The sequence below is a fragment of the Podarcis tiliguerta genome (genome assembly GCF_965153285.1).
Source record: "Podarcis tiliguerta genome assembly, chromosome: 8".
Taxonomy (NCBI): Eukaryota; Metazoa; Chordata; class Lepidosauria; order Squamata; family Lacertidae; genus Podarcis; species Podarcis tiliguerta.
In genome coordinates, this window is record NC_139541.1 from 81,721,469 (window position 1) to 81,747,657 (window position 26,189).

General features: G+C 52.1%; 3 protein-coding genes across 6 annotated transcripts in view; 2 read left to right on the plus strand and 1 right to left on the minus strand.

The window, feature by feature from the left end:
- Positions 1-3,300: 3,300 nt before the first annotated feature.
- On the plus strand, positions 3,301-15,470 carry GGN (gametogenetin). Of its 2 annotated transcripts, none has more exons than XM_083455004.1 (4): positions 3,301-3,413; positions 5,692-7,988; positions 13,266-13,468; positions 15,287-15,470. In XM_083455004.1, the coding sequence occupies exons 2-4, from the start codon at positions 5,706-5,708 to the stop codon at positions 15,417-15,419; spliced, it is 2,619 nt and encodes an 872-aa protein (XP_083311130.1). In that variant the 5' UTR covers positions 3,301-3,413; positions 5,692-5,705; the 3' UTR covers positions 15,420-15,470. The 2 variants fall into 2 exon arrangements, with proteins under 2 accessions (XP_083311130.1, XP_083311129.1); XM_083455003.1 differs by having other exon boundaries at positions 3,397-4,226.
- Positions 15,471-16,842: 1,372 nt separating this feature from the next.
- Positions 16,843-26,183, minus strand: PSMD8 (proteasome 26S subunit, non-ATPase 8). The gene is made up of 7 exons (XM_083455683.1): positions 25,635-26,183; positions 23,692-23,764; positions 22,039-22,141; positions 21,218-21,383; positions 19,133-19,233; positions 18,164-18,272; positions 16,843-17,529 (listed from the first exon to the last, which is right to left on the minus strand). Exons 1-7 carry the CDS (start codon positions 26,166-26,168, stop codon positions 17,392-17,394), a joined length of 1,224 nt encoding a protein of 407 aa, XP_083311809.1. The 5' UTR covers positions 26,169-26,183; the 3' UTR covers positions 16,843-17,391.
- Positions 25,943-26,189, plus strand: part of CATSPERG (cation channel sperm associated auxiliary subunit gamma) — a 42,659-nt gene continuing 42,412 nt past the window's right edge. Inside the window, exon 1 of one of the 3 annotated variants that reach the window (XM_083454836.1) lies at positions 25,943-26,045. The gene's annotated coding sequence lies outside the window, so the exon portion shown is untranslated. Of the gene's footprint in view, positions 26,136-26,189 lie in introns of all 3 variants that reach the window. The other 2 variants (XM_083454835.1, XM_083454834.1) reach the window with 2 other exon arrangements.

Below are 26,189 nucleotides of genomic sequence, written 5' to 3' on the forward strand. Positions count from 1 at the left end.
ATATTTATTAATTTTCAATAGACATAACAAAAAAGAGAATATGCAACAACACAACAACAACAACACAATTAAAAAGTGAAAAACAAGAAAAAAGAATGACAAACTTAACATACCTAAACAGGAAAAAAGAAACTCAGCCAATTAATTAAAATCCATTTTCATAAACATTTTAGTTGACTTCCTCTAATCTCCTCCATCTGAATTTCCTCTTAATTTGAATGTAGCAGTTTCCAATATCATTATTTCATAAAACAACATTACAGCCACATTCCAATTTCTTTACCTTTCTTATAGTACATTCTCTTATTTATACTTTTAAGTCTAATTTACTCCTAAGCTTGATTGGTCCTTTCAAGTGGTTACATATCTTTAATATTAGAATATTTATTCAAATAGTCTTTAAATTCTCCTCCATGAATCTGGCCATCACAGCAGTGGGAGGGATTTCCATAGTTTAACTCTGTCTGCATGGAGAAGTCCTCTCTTTTATCTGCCCTGCATAGGAGCCAACTCCTAGGGGCCAAGACTCCCCCCCCCCCCAATTAAATATTTGAGCCAGGAGGGCCCTAAAATTGATGGGCATTGCCATTCAAATGGTGTGTCTTGCGATAGATTATGTGGGGCAGGGTGTACCTCACCCCCTCAATATTTTATTAGTTGGCACCCGTGCTGCCCTGAATCTTCCGACATTTGGCTCCATCGGATAGTCACAACTTGTAGCATTACCAGTGTCTACCTGTTTTTTTTTGTACAAACAGGTCTTTTAGGTAAAGGCAAAGGGACCCCTGACCATTAGGTCCAGTCACGGACGACTCTGGGGTTGCAGCGCTCATCTCGCTTTACTGGCCGAGGGAGCCGGCGTACAGCTTCCGGGTCATGTGGCCAGCATGACTAAGCCGTTTCTGGCGAACCAGAGCAGCGCACGGAAACGCCGTTTACCTTCCCGCCGGAGTGGTACCTATTTATCTACTTGCACCTTGACGTGCTTTCAAACTGCTAAGTTGGCAGGAGCAGGGACAGAGCAACGGGAGCTCACCCCGTCATGGGGATTCGAACCACCGACCTTCTGATCGGTACATCCTAGGCTCTGTGGTTTAAACCCACAGAGCCACCTGCATCCCTCACCTGTTATTTGAAGGGTCCCAAACCCTGCAAATTTTCCTCGTGGGGAGTAGCTCCACCCCCTTGACCATTTTGGCTGCCCTTCTCTGAAGAATGACGTTATATTATCGGCAGATTTATGTTCAATTCCTTCCCCAATGATCCCTAGCATGGGAGTTGCCTATTTCAGCATCTTCACTGAGCAATCCACTACAGCTCCTATCCTATCTTCTGCAACATTTGAACTCCAATTCCTACTGGCGCTGCTTGGCTTCTTCAGTGCAGCACATGGTTCAGCTATGGAACTCAGGAACGCAGGAGGTGGCGATATGGCCACCAACTTTAGCTGAGATTCCGGCATTGCAGAGGGCCGGACTAGATGACCAACTCTACAATTCTGTGATTCTATGCAGATGTTGTGGCTTCAACACCAAGCCAGCTTTTTCCTTGGCTGAACATCTTGCTCAGTGAGGAACTCTGGCGGACTCAGAAACCTGCCTGCTTTTATTTTGGTGACCCTTGACCGGTCCTGTTCAAGGGGCTTTGGAATTTTTTCCAGAACAAAAATTATACTTTACTCCTTTGCCACGAATGCAAATGTAATCAACTCCTTCCTCTGATTTCAAGAAAGCACTGCACTCCAGCAGCTGTGAACTTGTTGTTTAGTCGTTTAGTCATGTCCGACTCTTCGTGACCCCCTGGACCAGAGCACGCCAGGCACTCCTGTCTTCCACTGCCTCCCGCAGTTTGGTCAAACTCATGCTGGTAGCTTCGAGAACACTGTCCATCCATCTCATCCTCTGTCGTCCCCTTCTCCTTGTGCCCTCCATCTTTCCCAATGTCCGGGTCTTTCCCAGGGAGTCTTCTCTTCTCCTGAGGTGGCCAAAATATTGGAGCCTCAGCTTCACGATCTGTCCTTCCAGGGAGCACTCAGGGCTGATTTCGTTAAGAATGGATAGGTTTGATCTTCTTGCGGTCCATGGGACTCTCAAGAGTCTCCTCCAGCACCAGAATTCAAAAACATCAATTCTTTAGCGATCAGCCTTCTTTATGGTCCAGCTCTCACTTCCATACATCACTACTGGGAAAACCATAGCTTTAACTATACGGACCTTTGTTGGCAAGGTGATGTCTCTGCTTTTTAAGATGCTGTCTAGGTTTGTCATTGCTTTTCTCCCAAGAAGCAGGCGTCTTTTAATTTCGTGGCAGCTGGGGCTGATGGGAGCTGGCGTCTTTGGGGTGCCACGGGTTCCCTGCCTCAGCCGGCTTTTGGTCACCTGGAAAATGCATTGCAATGTAGCCAACTTACCCAATTCACTTAAGCTATTTGTTTGGTTGTACAGCAAGGTGATTTTAATCGACCATTTGTTTTAATCAGGCCCAATGCATGCTTTTGGGGGGGGCGTGTTGGGGGTTAACCTTGTGACTCAAGAGAGCAACAATCCCATGCAGCAACAAGACCCATTTTGCATCCTCCTTGAATTGGTCTTGAATTGCCCAAGAAAGATGTAAAGGTATTTTTGTGTGCCACAACCGCTGCTTGAATTTTAATAGCCAAGAAGTGGAAAACACAAGAACTACCAACTGTGGAAGAATGGCAGATGAAGATGATGGACTTTATAGAGCTAGCTGACCTCATTGGAAGAATCCGCGACCAGAAAGAAAAGGAGTATCAAGAAGATTGGAAGAAATTTAAAGACTATTTGAATAAATATGGTAACATTAAAAATTAGAAGTTACCTGTAAGTACCAAACAGGCCTGGGATTAAATTAGGATTTAATTAAATAAATGAGATTTAGAATGTTAAGAAAAGTTAGGAAGTCTGATTATAATTGGAATATTGTCTTTGAATAATGATATTGGAAAAATGTTACATTTCAGTTACAAGGAAATTCAGATGAGAGGGACCAGAGGAAGTCAAGCAATATGTTTATGAGGTTGGAAGTTTAATTAATTAATCAGTTTGTATTGTTTGTGTTTGTTGTTATATCTTCTGTTTTTATTCGCTTTCTTTGTTTTATCTTTTTATTTTTGTTTCAGTTTTTTTATAGCATGTGTTATATTTGTATGAAACTCAGTAAACATTATTGTAAAAAAAACAAAACAAGACCCATTTTGCAAAGCGGGGCTTGCAACACCCGCGCGCAATTACGCACAGGATCGGTGGGCGGGGCTTCGAGGCAGCATTCTTGACAACCCCTCCCCCCCCCGCAGGGAAAAAAAGGGGCGGAGCGTCCGTTATATCCGTTGCGGCTCCGCCCACTCGTTCTATTTCCCCAGCTCCGTCCGGGAGCAGCCGCAAAGCCAGGCGGTGAGTGGGAGGGGCCGCAATTTGGAGGAGGGGCCTGAGGTGCAGGGGGAGGGGCCAGCCCTGAGCGGGTGGGGCACACGTGGAAACGGGTTTGGGTGGAGACCAGCACACGTGGAGCCCAGCTGAGAGCAGAGCGAAGGGCGAGTTGTGTTTCTGTTTGTTGATTTTACTCACTGAGTAGACATCCCGCAGAGAGGTGGGGAGTAAAGCAAAATGCTCCCTTTTAAGCCTGTGAGTTGGATACAGTGAGAAGGGTTTCTGGAGGGATCAATCGTCTGAGCAAAACCCACGGAGGAGGGATCCAAGTGAAAAGGGAGCAAGATCCAGTAAGGAAAGAGATCCAAAGCGGGGAGGCTTTTTAAAAAATAAAAATAAAAACTCATTAAGATCCACTGAGCGTAAATCTAAGGAGGAGAGGCATTTATATTTTTTAAATCCATTAAGAAGTGATCCAAACGGGACAGCCATTTATTAAAAACTCGGATGAGCAAGTTCTAGAGAGGACAGATGGAAAGGAGTTGCAGGTATTTTGTAACCCAGTGAGTGGCACCCAAAGTCTGAAGGTTAGCGAATGGGATCCAGTTGGAAAGGATCCAATCAAGACTTGTGCTGTCGTCCGTCCCCCCTTCTAAGAATGGGATCTAGTGTAGGAAGGATCAGTGCTTAAGCAGGCCATTTTAACAAACTCGCTGAGAAGAGGATTTATTCCGGATGGCTCATTGCGCGTACCTGAGAGGACTACAAATTAACCAGGAGGCGGCTTGAATATGAACCGTTCCCCCAAGGCTCCGCCACTCTAGGCAGAAAACTCAGGTATCTTGGCTTCTAGGTGCTCCCAACCCCCCCAAAACCCCCAGCAACACCCCCCTTCCTTCTTTGTAAGGATTAAGCCTTATTCTGTTCACTTAGGAAGCTGCCTTATGCCAGAGTCAGGCCATTGGGTCTGCCTAGCTTATTACTGCCAACACTGGCAGGCAGCAGCACCCCCAGGATTTTGGGGAAGGGGTCTCTCTCAGCCCAACCTGAAGATGCTTCTGGGACCTGAATCTTTCTTGTAGCTCTGGGAGAGCCCAGCTGGTAGAGCATGAGTCTCTTAATCTCAGGGTTGTGGGTTTGAGCCCCACATCGGGTGAAACACCCCTGGACTCGTTGACCCCTGTGGTCCCTTCAAACTCTACCATTTTATGGCTCTGCCTGCAGAGCAGATACTGCACCCCTGAGCCGATGGCCCGTCCCCCAAAAGAAAAGGATCTAGGAAGAGATGCAGTTCTCAGCCTGGAGGCCATTATCTTCTGAGATGGCAGGTTGACGGCCCTTTTAACTGGCCCCGATCCTGTGCTTTTAAGCATCCTCTGAAGCGCAGACACTTAGGAAGTGGGGCTCCTCAAGGGAGAAATGCATGCCAAGACCCCGTTAAAAGCACAGGAACCAGCGCTGTGCGTTCAGAGCGGCGGCACTGAGCCACTTTAGATGGCCCCTCAAATAGTCTGCAGTTTGTTAAGGGTGCCGACTGTCGCTGTGAGTCCCCCATCTGCCTCAGAGAGTGGTTCACCTCATCCCAGGTAATTTGGGGAATCGTAGCTGCTTTAAAACAGGAAGTGACCAGTGCGCAGAGGAGAATGCTACCATTGGCTACTGGTCACATGGCCGCGTTCTACCTCCAACTGTCAGGGCTGTTACGCCTCTGAATACCAGTTGCTGGCAATGGCAAACTGGCCCGTGGCAGCGGATTGTCGGCTGCGGGAGCAGAGTGCTGGGCTGCCCGCATGTTCTGCGCTCAGGCAGAATTGGGGCATCCTCTGTGAACCTTAGGGACGCGGGTGGCGCTGTGGGTAAAAGCCTCAGCGCCTAGGGCTTGCCGATCGAAAGGTCGGCGGTTCGAATCCCTGCAGCGGGGTGAGCTCCCGTTGTTCGGTTCCAGCGCCTGCCAACCTAGCAGTTCGAATGCACCTCCGGGGGCAAGTAGATAAATAGGGACCGCTCACTAGCGGGAAGGTAAACGGCGTTCCGTGTGCTGTGCTGGCTCGCCAGATGCAGCTTGTCACGCTGGCCACGTGACCCGGAAGTGTCTCCGGACAGCGCTGGCCCCCGGCCTCTTTGAGTGAGATGGGCGCACAACCCTAGAGTCTGGCAAGACTGGCCCGTACGGGCAGGGGTACCTTTACCTTTACCTTTTACCTGTGAACCTGCCCATGTGTCTCTGTGTCCATCACACTCCTTGCATCACCTCCCCTAGCCTCTTCCTCCTCACACTGGACATTTTTATTATTATTCCTAGGATGACTGTATATAATGGGCAATGTCCAATCAGAAGCCACACAAGAATCAGAGACTGCCAAAGACGGGGACGAGAAGGCCAACCCGGACAGGAGCAAGCCAGACCGGGGTGCGAGCGGTGCTAAGCATGAATTGGGGAGCCGCCCCCCGGGTCTCCAGGCCCCTGAGCAGAAAGCTACCAGTCAGCTGCTGAGCACCGAGCCAGGGGGAGGGGACAGGCCGGCGGGGGCTGCTGCGGAGATGGGGAAGAATCATTCCAAGAAATCGAAGCTGAAGCTCTCCTCCATGTGGGCGCAGAACACAGCCAGTGGCGGGATAAAGGAGGCCAGCCTCTGCGACAAGGACCCAGGGGCGGAGAAGCGGGGGCTGGCTTGCCTGAGCAGGGCGGACCTCCAGAGCAGGCCGAGCTCGGCCCCTGCCCCGCCGGAGGACCCCAAGGGGCCGAAAGCGTCTCTGAGGCCTCCCCCAGCACTGCCCTCTGACCCCAGGGACTTGGGCGCCAAGCGAGCACCGGCAAAGGGGAAGGGCAAGCCAGAGAACGTGCCTCAAGCCAGGGGCATGGGCGGCCTCCTGCTGCAGCCCGAGAAGCTGGTGGAGCTGGGCCCGGCGGCTGAGGCGCCCCCTGACGTGGCGGAAATGGAAGTCTGCTGGACCCAGCACATCAAAGCCAGCGCCAAGGAGCACTTTGAAAACAAGGGGAGGGTGCTGGAGTCGGCTCCCTCGGCCAAGAAGCAGCCAGCGGGCCCAGAACCTCTGAGGGGGGCCGAGGATGTGGTGGCGGCCGCGGCAGGGCCTTGGCCTCTGAATGAGAAAAGCGCCAGCCGTCCAGCTGCGTCCAGCTGTGTGGCTCCACCTGGAGGGAAGAAGGCTCTTCTGTCGTGGGGGTCTGGGCAGAAGGAGAAAGAGAGTCCCGGACAGAGGGACAGCGCCCCTGGCAGCGACGGAGACTCCCGGGGCCTGGCCCTTGCCTCCCAGTTGCCTGCGGATTGCTCCGAGACACCGGGCAGCCCCGGGGAGAAGGCCCAAGGCTCAGGGAGCGAGGCGAAGGCCGGGGCAAAGGGCGAGGCCCTGGGAGCGGAAGGGGTCAACTCGGAGACCATGCAGGAGCTGTTGGAGAAAGGTCTCAACTTCCTGTACAAAGTCACCATCCAGCCGGGGCAGTGGCCGCCCAGCATCAAGGCGGTCAAGCAGAAGGCGGGCGTCATTTCCTCCGGCATCTCCTACGCCGACGTCCTCAAGCAGTGCCCCCAGAAGAAGGCGCCCACCGGCGCTGCCCCGGCACTGCCGAAAGCCCTGCACCACCTCACCGCAGCGGGCAAGAAGCTGCCGTCCTTCAAAGGGCTGGAGAGGAGCAACCCTGAGGACTTCTCCTCGCTTAGCCAGCTGTTCCTGGAGCACTTCAAGAAGGTCACCCCGAAAGAGCCCGCTGCCCCCCACGCCCCCAGCCAGCAAGTGGTCACCTTCTTTGAGGAGCTGTCCAGCGGCAACACCAAGCGGCCGGAGTGGCAAAGGCCCCGGCCGCCCACTCCGTACCCCCAGCGCCGCAAAGGGCAGGGCCGGAAGCTGCCCAAGTTTGGAACGGCCGTGTCCCAGGTTGTCGCCTTCCTGGGGAGCGACCCCAAGTGCGATTGGTTTGTGCACGACGACGGCCAGGTGTCTCTGGATGAGGCCACGGCGGGAGCTGAAGACGGGGGCAAGGACTGCGCCGACCCACCCAGCCCTGGCGAGAAAGGGGCCGAGGCGATGGGCTCCCCTCAGCCCGTTGTGGCTCTCTTGGCGGAGCACGAGGCAGCCGGGGAGGCTGACGAGGCTGCCCAGAGGTTGCGCAGAAGGCCGCAGGGCCTGGAAGGGGTCGCCAAGGAAACGGGCCCAGCGAAGCCACCGGCCTGTAATGCTGTCCGGGGCGGCCATTCTCCGCTGGCCGTTCCTCGGTTCCCCCAAAAGGAAGACCAGCCCCCGGCTTCCCTGCTAGGCCCAAGGCCTTGCTCTCCCGGGGAGGTGCTGGAGGCCCCCAGTCCAGCCACCTCTGCCCGGTGCGCCCCCGTGAGACTGATTCCCGACCAGAAGGTGGCGGCTGCGGCCCAGGCGAGGCCCAAGATCCGGAAACAAGGCCCCTCCACCGCAAAGTCCAAAGAGAAACTCAAAACTTCAGGGCAGCCGAAAGTGAAAACGCCCAAGGGGAAGGGGCAGAAGCAGTGGCCCCGAGGCTACGGGATGAGTTCCCTGAGGCTAGAGGGTGTCCCCCTCTTCCCGCCTTTCGAAAACGTCGCCAGGCCGTTTTATTTTGGCGAGCCGTTGGTGAGTCTCGTGGATTTGGCTGCTCTTTGTTTGATTCATTGACGGCTGCTACCCACTCTCTTCATTCCTTCTTGCTGTTAATGATCTGTTATGGTTCTTTACATCCTTTCCAACCTGGTTTTGGAACAAGCAAGGCCTTGGGTATCTTGAGGCACTGGTCTTCAACTGGTGGGTCTGGTCCAAGGTGGGTTGCAATGGGAGCATGAGCCACCGTGCACATATATACAGTAAAAGGTGAAGAAATGCGTCCCCAGAGGCATGTTTGGGTTGGAAATGGGTCCTGGGTCTGAAAAGGTTGAGGGTGCTTGCCCAGGGGTGTGATATATCTGCCTTGCCCCAGCTACTCTGGGAGGCTCTCCCCCCCCCCTCCAAAAAAACACAGCGGGACATCAAACATTAAAAGCTTCCCTAAACAGGGCTGCCTTCAGATGCCTTCTAAAAGTCAGATACAGTGGTACCTCGGGTTACATACGCTTCCGGTTACAGACGCTTCAGGTTACAGACTCCACTAACCCAGAAATAGTATCTCTGGTTAAGGACATTGCTTCAGGAGAACAGAAATCGTGTGGTGGCGGCGCAGCGGCAGCAGGAGGCCCCATTAGCTAAAGTGGTGCTTCAGGTTAAGAACAGTTTCAGGTTAAGAACAGACCTCCGGAACGAATTAAGTACTTAACCCGAGGTACCACTGTAGTTGTTTATTTCCTTGACATCTGATGGGAGGGCATTCTAGAGGGCGGGTGCCACCACCAAGAAGGCCCTCTGCCTGGCTCCCTGTAACCTCGCTTCTCGCAGTACGGGAACCGCCAGAAGGCCCTCGGAGGTGGACCTCAGTGTCTGGGCTGAACATTGGGGGTGGAGATGCTCCTTCAGGTATACAGGGCCCGGCAGGGGTCCTTGTTAGGTTTACGAAGCATCTTTTCTCAAACCACACCCACCTGCCCCACACTAAACATCATGTGACATTGCATGTGGGGCAGATAAAGGCATGGATGAGACCGGGAACCCCTTAGCACAGCGGTTCTCAAGCTGTGGGTCCCCAGATGTTGTTGGACTACAACTCCCATCATCCCTGACCAGTGGCGTAGCGTGGGTTGTCAGCACCCTGGGCAAGGCTAGTAATTTGCGCCCCCTAATCCGGGGCAAGGCAAGTAATTTGTGCCCCCCCCCTGCACTGTCCCTCCCCCAGATAGTCCCTCGCTCTCTCTCCGCACCGCACCGCACACCTGACACCCTCCCCTCCACAGTGGGCGGTGACGCAGTGGCTCGGATCGGATTCGCACAGCCAGCACTGCAGTGAGAGAAAGTGAGTGAGCCAGGTGGGGCAGAGAGCTGCGAGTGCGAGCGCGCCCCCCCTGATGTTGCGCCCGGTGCGGCCGGCCCCCCCCTGCACCCCCCACGCTACTCCACTGTCCCTGACCTCTGGCCTTGCTAGCTAGGGGTGATGGGAGTTGTAGTTCAACAACATCTGGGGACCCACAGGTGGAGAAAGGCTGCCTTAGCAGAATGGGGCTGGCTCTAGGTCCTGATCCATTGTTGGGCACTGGGAGGGAGCAGCTTTGAAGATCCAGATGGGCTTCAGAGGGGTTCTCTCACAGTGCCAGTCAGCTGATCACAGCGGGGTGAGGAGCTGCCTTGAAAGCGATGTGTTCATTGCTGCTGCCAGCGCACGTTCAAAGGAGCTGCTTCTTGGTACCCACCCGCTGATGGGCACCAAGAAGATTGAAGATATCACCTGACCTCATAATGATGTCAGGTAGGGTTGCCAGCCCTCCAGGTCTGACCTGAAGTCTCCAGGTTTTCCTGGCCCCCTCCGGGCAGGAGGCAGGCAGAGGGCTTGAATCTCCAGGTGGGTGGGAGCAGTGGCGTAGCGTGGGGGGTGCAGGGGGGCCCGGCCGCACCGGGCGCAACATCTGGGGGGGGCGCTCGCACTCGCAGCTCTCTGCCCCTACCTGGCTCACTCACTCTCACTGCCGTGCTGGCTGTGCGAATCCGATCCGAGCCGCCGGGTCGCCGCCCACTGTGGAGGGGAGGGTGCCAGGCGTGCGGTGCGGTGCGGAGAGAGAGTGAGGGACTATCTGGGGGAGGGACAGTGCAGCGGGGGGGGTGTGCAAATTACTTGCCTTGCCCCGGGTTAGGGGGCACAAATTACTTGCCTTGCCCCGGGTGCTGACAACCCACGCTACGCCACTGGGTGGGAGTGTCTTTAATAATAAAGAAGAATTATTAAGAAGACTGTGCATATAGCTTACAAGCTTCAGCCCAGCTTCAAATTAGAGCACAGACACTCTGTGGTGGGGTCTGACCTCCTCCACTCTCCCAATTAACCTCCATCTCCAGGGCTGGCCTGCCTGACATCACCAGGGGCCTTTCCCCATGACATCACCAGGTCTCAGATTTGGGATGTGAAATCGCAGGGTCCGGAATGCTCCTGACCTGCGCTTTCAGTGCCATCGACCATGGTCTCCTGGAGTGGCTGTCTGAGTTGGGGGTGGGTGGCACCACTTTGCGGTGGATCTTGTCCTACTTGGATGGTTATTTCCAGAGGAGGAGGATGATAATAATAATACAGTGGTGCCTCGCAAGACGAAATTAATTCGTTCTGCGAGTTTTTTTGTCTTGTGAGTTTTTTCGTCTTGCGAAGCACCGCTGTGTATTGACGGTTTCCCATAGGAATGCATTGGCGGTTTTTTAAAAAAGGCGCAAGACGGTTCGTCTTGCGAAGCAAGCCCATAGGGAAATCCGTCTTGCGAAGCAACTCAGAAAACAAAAAACCCTTTCGTCTTGCGAGTTTTTCATCTTCCGAGGCATTCGTCTTGCGAGGTACCACTGTTATAATAATAATAATAATAATAATAATAATAATAATAATAATAATAATAATAATTTATTATTTATACCCCGCCCATCTGGTTGGGCTGCCCCAGCCACTCTGGGCAGCTTCCAACAAAACACTAAAATACAATAACCTATTAAACAGTCAAAACTTCCCTGAACAGGGCTGCCTTCAGATGTCTTCTGAATGTCAGGTAGTTTATCGCTTTGACATCTGATGGGAGGGCGTTCCACAGGGCGGGCGCTACTACCGAGAAGGCCCTCTGCCTGGTTCCCTGTAACTTGGCTTCTCTCAGTGAGGGAACCGCCAGAAGGCCCTCGGAGCTGGACCTCAGTGTCCGGGCAGAACGATGGGGGTGGAGACGCTCCTTCAGGTATACTGGACGTTCTCTTTGGCCCTATGGAGCCTTCAGTGTGGGGCTCCTCGGGGTACCATTTTATCCCCTATGCTGCTTAACATCTACACGAAACCACAGAGATGGATTATCTGGAGTTTTGGAGTCTGTGGTCAGCAATATGCGGAAGACACACAGCTCCACTTTACACCTGCAGGTTTGGCAGTGGATGTGCTGGACCATTGTCTTGCCTTGATAATGGCCTGGATGAGAGCCCAAAAATTGAAGCTCAATCCAGATAAGGCTGAGGCTCTATTGGTGGGCAGTTCCATAGGCTGGACGGCTGGGAGGTTGCCTGCTCTTAATGGGGTTCCACTTCCTCTGAAGAACCTGGCAGCTTGGGGGGCACTTCTGAATTTTTCCCTGTTGCTTGAATCTCAAGTGGTGTCAGTGACGCAAAGTACCATCCATCAGCTTCAGCTGGTGGCCCAACTGTGCCCCTATCTGGACAGGGATAGTTTGCCTTCTGACATCTACGCTCTGGTAACCTCTAGGTTAGATTACTGCAACACATTATACGTAGGGCTGCCCCTGAAGACTGTTCGGAAACGTCAGCTGGTGCAGAATTCAGCAGCCAGGTTGCTCACTGGGACAAGACAGTTTGAGCATATCCTGGTCCGACTGCACTGGCTGCCCATTAGTTTCCGGTCCCAATTCAAAGTGCTGTTTTTGACCTCTAAAGCCTTAAACAGTTCAGGACCACAAGACCTCAAGGACCACCCCCCCCCCGATATGAAACTACCTGGATCCTGAGATCATCATGATCCCCTTCTCCAAGAGGGTCTGGAGAGTGACAACATGAGAAAGGGCCTTCTCTGTGGTGGCTCCCCACTTGTGTGGAATGCTCTCCGTGGCACCTTTGTTACATATCTTTAGGTGCCAGGCGAAAACGTCCTTCTTCAGCCAGGCCTTGGGCTGATTGACACCCTACGGCCTTTTAACTGTGCCTGTTAGGAGCGGGGTTTTATTGATTTGTTTGCTTGCTGTTTGTGTATTTTTGTTTTCATGCTGTGTTTTTTATGTTGCAAACCACCCTGTGATCTTCAGATGAAGAGTGGTACAGTGGTACCTCGAGTTACATACGCTTCAGGTTACATATGCTTCAGGTTACAGACTCCGCTAACCCAGAAATAGTACCTCGGGTTAAGAACTTTGCTTCAGGATGAGAACAGAAATCGTGCAGCGGCGGCAGGAGGCCCCATTAGCTAAAGTGGTGCTTCAGGTTAAGAACAGTTTCAGGTTAAGTACGGACCTCAGGAACGAATTAAGTACTTAACCTGAGGTACCACTGTAGTTGTTTATTTTCCTTGACATCTGATGGGAGGGCATTCTAGAGGGTGGGTGCCACCACCAAGAAGGCCCTCTGCCTGGCTCCCTGTAACCTCGCTTCTCGCAGTGAGGGAACCGCCAGAAGGCCCTCGGAGGTGGACCTCAGTGTCTGGGCTGAACACTGGGGGTGGAGATGCTCCTTCAGGTATAGACCTTGTTAGGTCTATGAGGCATCTTTTCTCAAACCACACCCACCTGCCCCACACTGAACATCATGTGACATTGCATGTGGGGCAGATAAAGGCATGGATGAGACCGGGAACCCCTTTAGCGCAGCGGTTCTCAAGCTGTGGGTCTCCAGATGTTGTTGGACTACAACTCCCATCATCCCTGAGCTCTGGCCTTGCTAGCTAGGGGTGATGGGAGTTGTAGTTCAACAACATGTGGGGACCCACAGGTTGAGAAAGGCTGCCTTAGCAGAATGGGGCTGGCTCTAGGTCCTGATCCGTTGTTGGGCACTGGGAGGGAGCAGCTTTGAAGACCCAGACGGGCTTCAGAGGGGTTCTCTCACATTGCCAGTCAGCTGATCACAGCGGGGTGAGGAGCTGCCTTGAAAGCGATGTGTTCATTGCTGCTGCCAGCGCACGTTCAAAGAAGGTACCACTGTATACAAATGTAAATCATCATCATCATCCAAACTGGACTTTCCAGTAAGCTGTTTTGGGCATAGGAAATATGGTGTGGAAACGTTTTAAGCAAATAAAATCACTGTATTGTCCAGGAAACGCCCCCTCCCCTGGAGAAACCCGCCAGCATTGACGAGGATGCAGCTTCCGCCCCGACTGGCCCCGATCCTGGTGGAGAGGCGAACGGATCCCCCCCGCACCACAGCTGGCCGGCTTTCCAGGTGGCAGAATCGTGTTCCAGGAAGTGCTACTGCAAACACCAGCAGCAGAGGAAACTGCCCCAGAACGTCGTAACTTGGTGAGCAGGCTGAAGCCTCGAGTGCGAATCCTGAGCAGCTGGTCACAAAACAAACTTTGGGGGCGGGGGGAGTTATTATTACTACAGTGGTGCCTCGCAAGACGAAATTAATCCGTTCCGCGAGTCTCTTCATCTAGCGGTTATTAGCGCTATTAGGGGTTATTAGCGGCTATTAAAGGTTTAAGGGATTAGCGGATTAGCTGCTAAAAGGCTATTAGCAGCTTAGCGCCTTAGAAAAAGGGGGTGGGGAGCGGAAAAAACCTCAAGAATCGCAAGACATTTTCGTCTTGCAAAGCAAGCCCATAGAGAAATTCGTCCTGCGAAGCACCTCTGAAAACGGAAAACCCTTTCGTCTAGCGGGTTTTCCATCTTGCGAGGCATTCGTCTTGCGGGGCACCACTGTATTATTAGCATTAGCACCCTACATCTTTATCCCCAAAGGCTCCCAGACTGGCTTCCATATAGCCAATTAAAACAAGACAGTCCCCTGCCCCATAGGCTTACAGTAAAAAAACACAAGGAGAAAGGGATAGGGAGAGAAATCAAACTCTGGCACCAATTCTTAAAGAGGCAGTGCATGCTGCAAATGCTCTTAACTGTCGTGGCTGCTCCTGAATTATCTTGGGAACTGTAGTTGGAGGAGGGTGCCAAGAATTGTTGGATTCCCTCACGGGTGTTCCCCCACCCCTCCAAAGACTACAGTTCCCATGATTCCCTGGGAAGTCAGAATGACCCAAACCAGCTTTTTAGTGTGTGGTGTAGCTATGCCTGGAGCATAATAATAATAATAATAATAATAATAATAATGATAATATTTATACCCTGCCCATCTGGCTGGGTTTCCCCAGCCACTCTGGGCAGCTTCCAGCAGAATATTAAAATACAATGATTCATCTAATATTAAAAGCTTCCCTAAACAGGGCTGCCTTCAGATGTCTTCTAAATAGTTGTTTATTTCCTTGATATCTGGTGGGAGGGCGTTCCACAGGGCGGGCACCACTACCGAGAAGGCCCTCTGCCTGGTTCCCTGTAACCTCACTTCTCGCAGTGAGGGAACCCCCAGAAGGCCCTCAGAGCTGGACTTCAGTGTCTGGGCTGAACGATGGGGGTGGAGATGCTGGGTATACTGGGCTGAGGCTGTTTAGTCGAGTGATAAGCTGTGTGCTAAAAAGGCCAGTTGTCTCCCGACCCAGATTATCCCGTGCAGTCCTAACTAGCATGCCACACCCAGGCAAGAGGGGCTGCAGAACTCTCGTTGCTCAAAGGCAGAGACTGGCTGTGCTGGCTGCATGTAAATTTCTTGTTGTTTAGTCATGTCCGACTCTAATCCATTGAGGCTCATCTTGGGTACAGTGGTGCCCCGCAAGACGAATGCCTCGCAAGACGGAAAACCCGCTAGACGAAAGGGTTTTCCGTTTTGGAGGTGCTTCGCAGGACGAATTTGCTATGGGCTTGCTTTGCAAGACGAAAATGCCTTGCAATTTCTGGGGGGGGGGTTTCGCTCCCCACCCCCTTTTTCTAAGGCACTAAGCTGCTAATAGCCTTTTAGCAGCTAATCCGCTAATCCCTTAAACCTTTAATAGCCGCTAATAGCGCTAATCCGCTAATGGGCTTGCTTCGCAAGACGAAAAAACCGCTAGAGGAAGAGACTCACGGAAAGGATTCTTTTCGTCTTGCGAGGCACCACTGTATTCTTTAACCAGCTGCCCTTTTGCAGTTGCATTTCAATCAAGCCATTGTAAAAGACCTAACTCTGCAAAGCTCCACCCCGCTCACCTACGCTTCTGCTTTCCCCCCTCCCCTCCCCCCGTTTTACAGGCTCAATCCTTCCACCAACCATCTGACTGAACCACCCTGGGTCGCCACCGCCATGCTGGCCGTCTCGCTTGTTGCCGGGACCAAGTTCTGCCTGGACTCTTACGAACAGCAGCACATTGCCAATGAGGACTGAACCCCCTTCCCCCCAGGCTTCTGCAAAAAATAAACCCTGTACATCACACCAGCTCGGCCTGAGGCTTCGTTTCGTGCGGCGGGGGTCCCTGCAGTCTGCCGGGACTTCTCCTCGAGAACTGAAATTGGAATCAAACGGGTTTCCAGTTCTGCAGATGGGTTTGGAAACGGGCCACTTTAGAGCTCTGGGGATTGCTGGGTAGTTGGCACCTGTGCATACGAGCCCAGCAGAGGCAGCGAAAGTCGTATGGCTGGCATACAACAGAGACCAGAAAGAATGGGGATCTGCCCATTACTGTGCCCAGGCAAGAGGATGACAAGTCCCTATGAATCGCCACTGGAACTCCATGGGCTGCCAGCCCTGTGGATTCTATTGGTTCTCCTGGATCTGTTACCAGCTGCAGGGAGTTCTGGGCCAACTATGATAAGTACCAGAGGTGGCCTTCCAGGTGTTGCTGTGACTTCCAGCTCCCTTCTTCCCTGCCCATTGGTCCTGGTGGCTGGGGCTTTTAGGAGCTGGAGGTCAACAAAATTTGGAGGGTCTCCCACGCCTCATATATGCTAACTATCTGGTCAGTGTGGATGTCCCAAGGCGGGCTGTCCTAACCTTTTGATATCAGTGCAGGTGCTCAGGGATTCATTGGTACATGTAAGGTTGCATCCAGGGCACAAGCTTTTCTGATGGTCCACACAGCTAATGCTGGCAGGCCACGCCTGCTAAGACCAGCTATAAAGCAGTGTTTCCCCAACGTGGGTCTCCAGCTGCTTTTGGACTACAATTCCCATCATTCCTGACCACTGGTCCTGCTTGTTAGGGATGATGGGAGTTGTAGTCCAAAAAAACAGGTGGAGACCCAAGTTGGGGAAACACTGCTATGAAGTGAGAATAACCCTACAGGTGTTGTCTTTTGCTATTCAGCCTCTTTTGCCTCTACTGAGCCTGTGGAAATGTGTGATTACGGAGGACACGCCAGCCAGGACAGCAGCAGGTATAAGGGCAAGTTAAGGCTCATCTCAGTAACTTGATTCCTAAGTGTGCGTGCGTGCCTCACTGTTAAAACTTCCTTTTTTATCAGTTGACAACTGTAATGCACCAAACATTTAGTAGTCCAGTTCTGATGTTCCCCTATTACTGCTGGCACCCTGCTCAACAAAGTCATAGGGACCATTCTGCTGTAATGTTAAACAACAAGCCTGCTCTTCCATTCTTCAGCATGTCTGCAGGGAAATCTAGAACATTTTGTTCAGACAAAATGGACAAGCCCTTGCTTAGCATAAAATGGAAGTGGTTGTGTGGCCGTGGAAACTCATACCTGAAACACTACTAAACTATGGTTTTGCTTCATGTCCTGGTTGGGTCTGACTAGTCGAGCCTTCCTGCATTAATAGCTTTCAAGTGCACTTATGACCGTTGGGAAACTGCATTTGTAGAAGAAACTGTGTTTATTTAACTTACAGTCAATCCTTGCAAGTGGCTTGCACCGAAAGGCGACAGCAAGTTACCAAATAAAAACCAAAACCAAAAGTCAGATCGTAATTCTGGGAGGCCAGTTTAACCCTGCGCTGACCAGAAAGCAGAGAAAAGTATCTGTTTCCAGTGCAACCGGTTCCTGGCATTAATTTTGAACAATTAGCAAATGACAGGCTGGTCTATGATGCAAGGAAAGGGGAGGGGAGGCAATAATATAGGCTATTTCCACCCCTCTGGGGTCAGAAAAGGCCATGAATCACCAGCCCCCCTCCCTTTCACATCCAGAACATCTCTCCACCAAGGAACCATGTAACTGTTAATGACACAGGGATAGGCACATTTTTTACTCTGGCATCCCAGGAGAAAAAGATGGGGCGAAAGAGCCCCCGCCCTTCCTATATAAGCAAATTGGCTGCCCGCTGTATGGGAACTGGATTACAAATACTAAAATGGGGGGGGGGGAGAAGAGTAACCCACAGTCCCAGCCCATGGTGGGGGCCCGCTAGACGATCATCTCCAGCTGCCGGGCATATTCGATAACTTGTTTGGCTAGCTCTGTCGAAGGGATGGTGGCATCTTCCGGCTTCTGCTGCTGGCCCGTGAAACAGTAGTGGCTGTTTGGGCCTAGAACCCAGCCTCGCTGTAAAAGGGCAAGAGGATGTTAAATGAGATTATTTTTTAAAACAACAATGCCACAAAACCCAGCAAAGGTCCCTTCCTCATCTTGGCCTTGTAGGAGAGCTAAAAATAGTGCCAATATATTTCACATCTGGCAACCAATCCTTGGGTTTCAGATAGTACAGGGGTAAAGTTAAAGGGACCCCTGACCATTAGGTCCAGTCGCGAATGACTCTGGGGTTGCGGCGCTCATTTCGCTTTATTGGCCGAGGGAGCCGGTGTACAACTTCTGGGTCGTGTGGCCAGCATGACTAAGCCGCTTCTGGCGAACCAGAGCAGCACACGGAAACGCCACCTACCTTCCCGCTGGAGTGGTACCTATTTATCTACTTGCACTTGACTTGCTTTTGAACTGCTAGGTTGGCAGGAGCAGGGACTGAGCAACGGGAGTTCACCCCATTGTGGGGATTCAATCCACCGACCTTCTGATTGGCAAGCCCTAGGCTCTGTGGTTTAGGCCACAGCGCCACCCTCTAGTACATGGGTAGAGGAGTATAAAAAGCCCGGTACACAAATTTCCACGGCCCTCCAGCGGCTCATTTACCAGAAGTAATATATTTAATGCTAACTCTGGAAGTCTGTACTCAAATTCTCACCTTCTTGGCATAGTCTGTCATCTTCTTGGGGGTGAAGAAGAGCATGCGAGTGGCCTCATTGAACAGGATCTTCTCATAGGCCTTCTCAATGCAGCTGGCAATTTCATCCCTGGGGTGGGAGGGGAAAAACAGAACACAAGCAGGTCACCCAGACGGAATTCTTGGCACACAACACGGCCGCTATTAAGCAGGGTTAAGCCCCACTGATGTCAAGAGGAGACGTAAGGAGGTGCTGAATTCTCTCCCACTGAGACTGATAGGGGATTTCAAGGTGCTTAAGATATGGCTGGGCTGTGAGGTTACAGGGTCTATAGGGTTTAAAGCACATCACATATACTCAGGAATCCTCACAGCTGCTGTGTTGGTCTGTAAGGTAAAGGGACCCCTGACCGTGAGGTCCAGTCGTGGCCAACTCTGGGGTTGCGGTGCTTATCTCGCTTTATTGGCCAAGGGAGCCGGCGTACAGCTTCCGGGTCATGTGGCCAGCATGACTAAGCCGTTTCTGGCAAACCAGAGCAGCGCACGGAAACGCCGTTTACCTTCCTGCCGGAGCGGTACCTCCTGATTGCACTATCTACTTGCACTCTGACGTGCTTTCAAACTGCTAGGTTGGCAGGAGCAGGGACTGAGCAACAGGAGCTCACCCCGTCGCGGGGATTCGAACTGCTGACCTTCTGATCGGCAAGTCCTAGACTCTGTGGTTTAACCCACAGCGCCACCCGTGTTGGTCTGTATTAACTACCATATTCCACAAAGGGATGGGATGGTGTCACAGAGACAACTAGGTGGGAACGAGGCAAGTTTCTCAGGCTTTTGATAGGGGGTGTTTTTTTGAGGAATACCAATGGCGGATATATTTCATAACTCTTACTCCTGGTGTGCACAAGAGGAAATATCACCTGCCCTTGCAGAAGGCCTTACCCCATGTTTATAAAACGAGTCTGAGAGAGCTAAGAGAGCACGACCCACCTGACAGTGTCCAGCAGGATGTCGATGAAGAAAGCGTAACTCTCTGCTGGGATGTTGCCTTTTGCCAGGAAGACTTTATTGTAACTGCCTTCCATCAGATACTAAGGCAGGAGGAAAGAAGAAGAGTATCACAGAGATAAACCATTTATTAGTCACCTTTTCAAGGTAGCTGACCAAAGGCACATACAACTGATAATGTAGCAATCAATACACAACAGAAAGAAAGTGGTCACTGAAAATTTTGGAACAGCATGTTGGCTTAATAAGGTTTTATCCAGTGTTAGAAACTCAAATGGCTCCTTAAACCAGGGGCCAGGCACCTGGAAAGTCCTATTTTTAAATATGACTTTTTGGTTCCTGAAATTTGTTCTGATTGTGCTGATAAAACATCACGGATAGAATTCTACAGGATGTGCTGTTAAGTGTGTGAAAAGAGTCACGATCCAAGGATCCGCAGGCATGCGCCTCCAGATGGTGAAGATGCCTGGCACCGGGGCATCTTCACCTGGTTGCAAAGGCCCAATAGCCAGGTGCAAAACATCCCTGGCGAATTTCCAATGCTGGTTTTATGCAATTATTAATGTATTGCATTAGTTTTTGTTGTGTTATGTCTGCAACTCCCTCACACAACTCCTCCAAAGCAGCAGCCCTCTCCTCACCTTCAACTCTTCCCTTTCCAGGATCCAACCCACCTTTTCTATTAACCCTTTGGCACACCGCTTAGGGAGAATATGTCATTGTTTCAGTTACACACACAGCTTTAGAATGGGTGGCCTAGGTCCCCCTGCTATCTCAGGAAAACCTTCTCCTCCCATACAGGGCTTCTTCCCACAGCGGGTTTTTAAGGTCCACGAACAAGGCTTGCTGTTTTGGAAAGCCAAGATTGGTATCCACAAGAAGCACAGCCTTTTCAGACTTAACGCTCTTGCGAGGACTGCAGTTTAGCCTTGTTTCATAGAGCACAGGAATATAGGGAGGTGTCTCATACGAAGTTGGAGCATTGCCCCATCTTGCTCGGTACAGCCAACACTGTCAAGAACAAGTTGATTGAACTTAGGACCCTTTGCATGAAGGGAAAGTGCTCCTCCTTCTAAGCTAAAGACCTTCCCAGAAACAAGCAGAGTTTTTAAATGCAACTGGAAGGTGCTTTTGTGTTTAATAATAATAATAATAATAATAATAATAATAATAATAATTTATTTATACCCCGCCCATCTGGCTGAGTCTCCCCAGCCACTCTGGGTGGCTCCCAATCAAATGTTACAAACGGTACAGCATTAAATATTAAAAACTTCCCTAAACAGGGCTGCCTTCAGATGTCTTTTAGATAGGACAACTGCTTATTTCCTTCACATCTGAAGGGAGGGTGTTCCACAGGGCGGGCGCCACTACCGAGAAGGCCCTCTGTCTGGTTCCCTGTAACCTCACTTCTCGCAATGAGGGAACCGCCAGAAGGCCCTCGGCGCTGGACCTCAGGCTGAACGATGGGGGTGGAGACGCTCCTTCAGGTATACAGGACCAAGGCCGTTTAGGGCTTGAAAGGTCAGCACCAACACTTTGAATTGTGCTCGGAAATGTACTGGGAGCCAATACAGATCTCGCAGGACTGGTGTTATGTGGTCCCGGCGGCTACTCCCAGTCACCAGTCTAGCTGCCGCATTCTGGATTAATTGCAGTTTCCGGGTCACCTTCAAAGGTAGCCCCACGTAGAGTGCATTGCAGTAGTCCAAGCGGCGATAACTAGAGCATGAACCACTCTGGCAAGACAGTCTGCGGGCAGGTAGGGTCTTTTAGCCTGCGTACCAGGTGGAGCTGGTAGACAGCCGCCCTGGACACAGAATTAACCTGTGCCTCCATGGACAGCTGTGAGTCCAGAATGACTCCCAGGCTGCGCACCTGGTCCTTTTATAGCTGCATTAGAAAATTGCTATATTCCATTGCTTACCTGGGGGAGGTAGGGGGCACAGAACAGGGAAAATAACTAAATATACCTCCTCTCTACCCAGTTAAGGGCACTTTGCTAGTTAAGCACTTATTCACAGGGCCTGGGAAGGAGAAAAGCAAAGAGGAGAGGAGAGGCGTCACCTGCTCCAAAGATACAGGGTGCTTGATGTAGACGTTGGTCTGAATGTCCTTGGCTGGCAGCCTTTCAAGCTCAGTGTGGAACTCTGCGACCCGGTTCTGAGACAGCAGGAAGAGAAGGTTCAAGCCCAGCAGCTGATGCTTGTAGGCTGACTCCGGTAACTCATCTCTGAGGGGGGAAGAGAGAGATGCTGAATTTGTGTTACGGAGTGCTTTAGCCAGAGACACCCGAAAAGGCACAGGAGCAATAGATCATTTGAGCCAAAGGAATGATTTTGCCTCTTCTGCTGCCCCACCCCACGGTGCTCCCATCCCCCGCACATCAGAGGAATTATGGGGTTTTTGTTTCATTGAGGAAAAATTATTTTAAAAAATTCCTGAAAAACATCAGAGTTGGGTTTGGGGATAAAAACCCTGATGAGTAAAACAATTATCTGAAAGGGTTCAAGGCAGGGATACTTAAAGGTAAAGGTACCCCTGCCCATACGGGCCAGTCTTGACAGACTCTAGGGTTGTGCGCCCATCTCACTTAAGAGGCCGGGGGCCAGCGCTGTCCGGAGACACTTCCGGGTCACGTGGCCAGCATGACATCGCTGCTCTGGCGAGCCAGAGCCGCACACGGAAACGCCGTTTACCTTCCCGCTAGTAAGCGGTCCCTATTTATCTACTTGCACTTTGACGTGCTTTCGAACTGCTAGGTTGGCAGGCGCTGGGACCGAACAGCGGGAGCGCACCCCGCCGCGGGGATTCGAACCGCCGACCTTTCGATCGGCAAGCTCTAGGTGCTGAGGCTTTTACCCACAGCGCCACCCAGGGATACTTACTTGTAATCAAAATAGTAGCACTTCAGCTGGGCCATGTACCTCTCAAAAGATGGGATGTCTTTCTTCAAGATACTCCACTGTGCTCCGATTTCTAGAATATCTCCTTGCGGGGCAAGAAGGGAAATGAGGGGCAGAGCATTAGCAACAACAAGCAGAGGAGTTGCAATGTTAGAGCACAGCAAGCTGATCAAGCTGGTATCTTGCCTTCAAGTCTGGCGAAGATTACTAACAGATTTCTAACAGTAAGAGCTGTTCAACAGTGGAACAGATTCCCTCGAGAGGCTGTGGACTCTTCTTCCTTGGGAGGTTATTAAGCAGATGTTGGATGGCCATCTGTCAAGGATGCTTTAGTTGAGATTCCTAAATTGCAGAGGGCTGGACTAGATGACGCTCTGGCAGTGGCGTAGCGTGGGTTGTCAGCACCCGGGGCAAGGCAAGTAATTTGCGCCCCCCCCCCGCTGGACTGTCCCTCCCCCAGATAGTCCCTCGCTCTCTCTCCGCACCGCACGCCTGGCACCCTCCCCTCCACAGTGGGCGGCGACCCGGCGGCTCGGATCGGATTCGCACAGCCAGCACTGCAGTGAGAGAGAGTGAGTGAGCCAGGTAGGGGCAGAGAGCTGCGAGTGCAAGCGCGCCCCCCCCCGATGCTGCGCCCGGTGCGGCCGGCCCCCCCCTGCACCCCCCACGCTATGCCACTGCGCTCTGGGTCCCTTCCAACTCTATGATTCTAGGTGGCTCATATAAGAACTGGGAGGGAGGCCTACAACATCTCTACTCCACCAGCACCTCCTGCATCTGCCACCAGGACCAGGGGCTGTGAGAGACAGCAGCAGCAGCAGCCATGCAGTGAGGAAGTTCTGGCCTGTATGGGACTAATATTTTGCTGCTTCAATTGTTGGTTCCAAGGCAGGAGACTCAGCGACACAATGGCATTTGTGGGAACATCAGGGGACAAGGGGAGAAAGCTAATATACACCTTTGCCCCCCTGCTGTAGTGACTCCTGTATCATTGTCCATTTTGTCGTGTTTAAAACATACTGTAAACTTCAGTTAGTGGGTGAGGTACAAAAACTCCCAAATAAACAAATAATATGAGGCAGAGCTTAAAACACAACAAACCAACAAATAATGGTACATAAAGGTAAAGGTACCCCTGCCCATACGGGCCAGTCTTGTCAGACTCTAGGGTTGTGCGCTCATCTCACTCCATAGGCCGGGAGCCAGCGCTGTCCGAAGACACTTCCGGGTCACGTGGCCAGCGTGACAAGCTGCATCTGGCGAGCCAGCGCAACACAGGGAAACGCCGTTTACCTTCCCGCTGGTAAGCGGTCCCTATTTATCTACTTGCACCCGAGGGTGCTTTCGAACTGCTAGGTTGGCAGGCGCTGGGACCAAACGACGGGAGCGCACCCCACCGCGGGGATTCGAACCGCCGACCTTTCGATCGGCAAGTCCTAGGTGCTGAGGCTTTAACCCACAGCGCCACCTGTGTCCCTTAATAATGGTACATAGAGAAGGGGAAAGTCTCGTCAAGAGCTTTCTTGCTCTTTTCCTTTGCCCACAGTGTGATTTTGTCACTTTCTCCCAAGTCTGAGGGACAGGTGAAGATGCATTCTTTAAATTACCCTTGTGCATGGGTAGGATTATACTCACTTGCCAAGATAAGCTGCTGTTTAGTCAGTTTTGTGCCTGTTGTGGGCAGAAAGTTGAGTTCAAGCAGAGCTAACTGGAACAGAGCAGAGAGAGGGAGAGATAGGTTACTGCTGGGGCTGATGAGAGCTCTAACACCTGGTGGGCACAGGGTTGCCAAAGCCTGGTTTAGAGCTATTGCAGTCTGACTTAACATCTTACTACTGATGGCTGGTGGCTTGAAAAAATGAAGAATTGGACAAATTCAGGGAGCCGGGAGCTGTCAATGGCGATCAGCTAAGGAAGGAAGGGAGCATTCCAACCTTAGAAGCATAATAACAATATTATTTATTCCTTGACCATCTGGCTGAGTTTCCCCAGTCACTCTAGTACCAGAGAGGCCGCAACCATTCAAAAGTTGTTAAGACTCCAGTTCTCATCAGACCCAGAAACCATGGCTGATGGGCAAGGATTAGGCACCAGGAAAAAGCTTTATAATCAGGCCTTTGGCATTTAACTATCTGTGGTCTTTCTAGAAGTGGGTGGGATGTTTTTAGTGTATTTCTTTCTCTCTCGGTTTTAATGTACCTATGTGGCTTTTTATGGTATGTTTGCTTGTCTGTCTGTAAGTCACTTTGGGTCATTCTGGGCAAGATAAAGTGACTAACAAATTCAATACATAATAATAATAATAATAATAATGGGATGATGGGAGTTGAAGTCCAAAACCAACAACTGCAGGCTCTCGCCTTTCCCAACCCTGCTGTGTACCCTTGTTATATGATGCTTTTGGGATAGTGCATGAATGCTGTGCATGGCTGTCAACTTTCAGATTTGAAAATAAGGGATCAGCAGCCTCGAAAACAAGGGATCAGCAGCCTCACCTGTCCCGGGGAAAGTCTACGGGATATCTAACAATCCGGGATAGCAGCGGGAAACGGTGCTGGAATAAGGGAATTTGCCGCAAAAAAAGGGAAGGTTGACAGCTATGATGCTGTGCCAAATTGTTTTGTTTGAAATCTCCATTGAGGCAGCTGGCTGGCTGCAGCTGGAGACCGGATGCTGTTAAGGACTGCCTCAATCACGGCAAGGCTCAGCGACCTGACTCAGCCGAAAGAGAGAGAGGCTCGTAAACAGGTTTTCAGCTCAGGCAACAACATCTCCGCTGAGTCACTGGCCTCCTCTTCCGGCAGCAAAGGAGCCCGGCACCCAGAGCTTGCCGGGACAGAGCCACCTCAAACAGGGGCACAGGAAACTGTCCGATGCGGAATGAGGTCCTCTGCTCCATCTAGCTCAGTACTGCCCACACTGACCGGCAGCGATCAGGCACAGAGTTTTTCCCACTCCCGTCTGGAGACATGCGGGCTAAACATCAGGAAGAACTTCCTGACAGTAGGAGCTGTACCACAAGTGCTGGTGGGCTCTCTTTCCTTGGGAGGATTTTAAGCAGTCACGGGGATTCCTGCATTGCAGGGGGTTGGACTGGATGACCTCGGGGGGTCCCTTCCAACTCTACGATTCTGTCATTCTAATGCACAATATTTAGGGATGGGTGATCGCCCCCTCTGTTTTCCCTATTTCATGCCCCAATCCCCGCTTTTCACCCCTCGATGCAAACCACTGGCTCTCCCTGCCTCCCAGACGCGGGTTTCCGCTCTCTCTGCCCGACCTTCTCGCGGAACAAAGGCTTCCCATTCTCCTTCCTCGCCCCCTTTCCCCAGCGCCTGCTTCCACTAACCACCTCACTGTAAATGGCAGTCTCCCTCCGGCCACGCTTTCCCTGCAGCCCTCGAGACGGCGGCCCAGCCAGGGGTCCCTCTTCCCCTCCTTGCCTCCCTTTCCCACTTCCAGGGCGGTTTCTAGTGGCGCCGCGCCGCCCTCGGCGGGGCTGTTTCCAGGCTCCCCCCCCCCCGCGTCGGTTTCTCGGGCCCCCTGCCCGTTTCAAGCGCCCCCGCCGGCCCCCTTGCCTTGAGGCGGCCCAGCAAGTCTCCGCACTTGCTCAGGCTGAGGTTCTTGCGGTTCCACTCGGCCCTCAGCTGCTCGTACATGCCCGCCGCCTCCTTCAGCCCCGCGGCGCCCGCGTCCGCCCCGTTCAGCACCGGCCCTCCGGCCGCCGCCATCACAGTCACTCCCGCTGCCATGAATCGGCAGCCGGCTGAGGAGGAGGAGGGGAAGGAGCCGCGGCAGCAGCTGTCACAAAAGCCCAGCGCGACGTCCTCGCTTGGCGGCCGCCCGCGCGGTCTCCATGGCAACCGGCCTCGAGGCCGGCGAGCGCGCGCGCGTCGGCGACGCACCAACGGCCCCGTTCCCGATTGGCTGGAAGGTTTTTGGAGCGCATGCGCGAAGCGGAGTAACGGCTCCGAGCGAAGCGAGCGGAGGTGTTTGAAGTGGGGGCGCTGAGGCGCTAATTTGGGGGACTCGATGTAGGCGGGGTTTTTTTGGGCGGCGGCGGCGGCGAGGGGGAGAAGGTACGAGGACTGAGGAGAACTTTTGGGAAGCATAGCGTCTTGAAATAGCTGTTT

Coding starts and splice junctions, on each gene's coding strand:
- GGN (XM_083455004.1), top strand. CDS start 5,706: ATGGGCAATGTCCAATCAGAAGCCACACAAGAATCAGAGACTGCCAAA. Junction 7,989..13,265: donor TTTATTTTGGCGAGCCGTTG/GTGAGTCTCGTG, acceptor TGTATTGTCCAG/GAAACGCCCCCTCCCCTGGA. Junction 13,469..15,286: donor CCCCAGAACGTCGTAACTTG/GTGAGCAGGCTG, acceptor CCCGTTTTACAG/GCTCAATCCTTCCACCAACC.
- PSMD8 (XM_083455683.1), bottom strand. CDS start 26,168: ATGCTTCCCAAAAGTTCTCCTCAGTCCTCGTACCTTCTCCCCCTCGCC. Junction 21,384..22,038: donor TGCTACTATTTTGATTACAA/GTAAGTATCCCT, acceptor TTCCCCCCTCAG/AGATGAGTTACCGGAGTCAG. Junction 17,530..18,163: donor TGACAGACTATGCCAAGAAG/GTGAGAATTTGA, acceptor GCCCTTTTACAG/CGAGGCTGGGTTCTAGGCCC.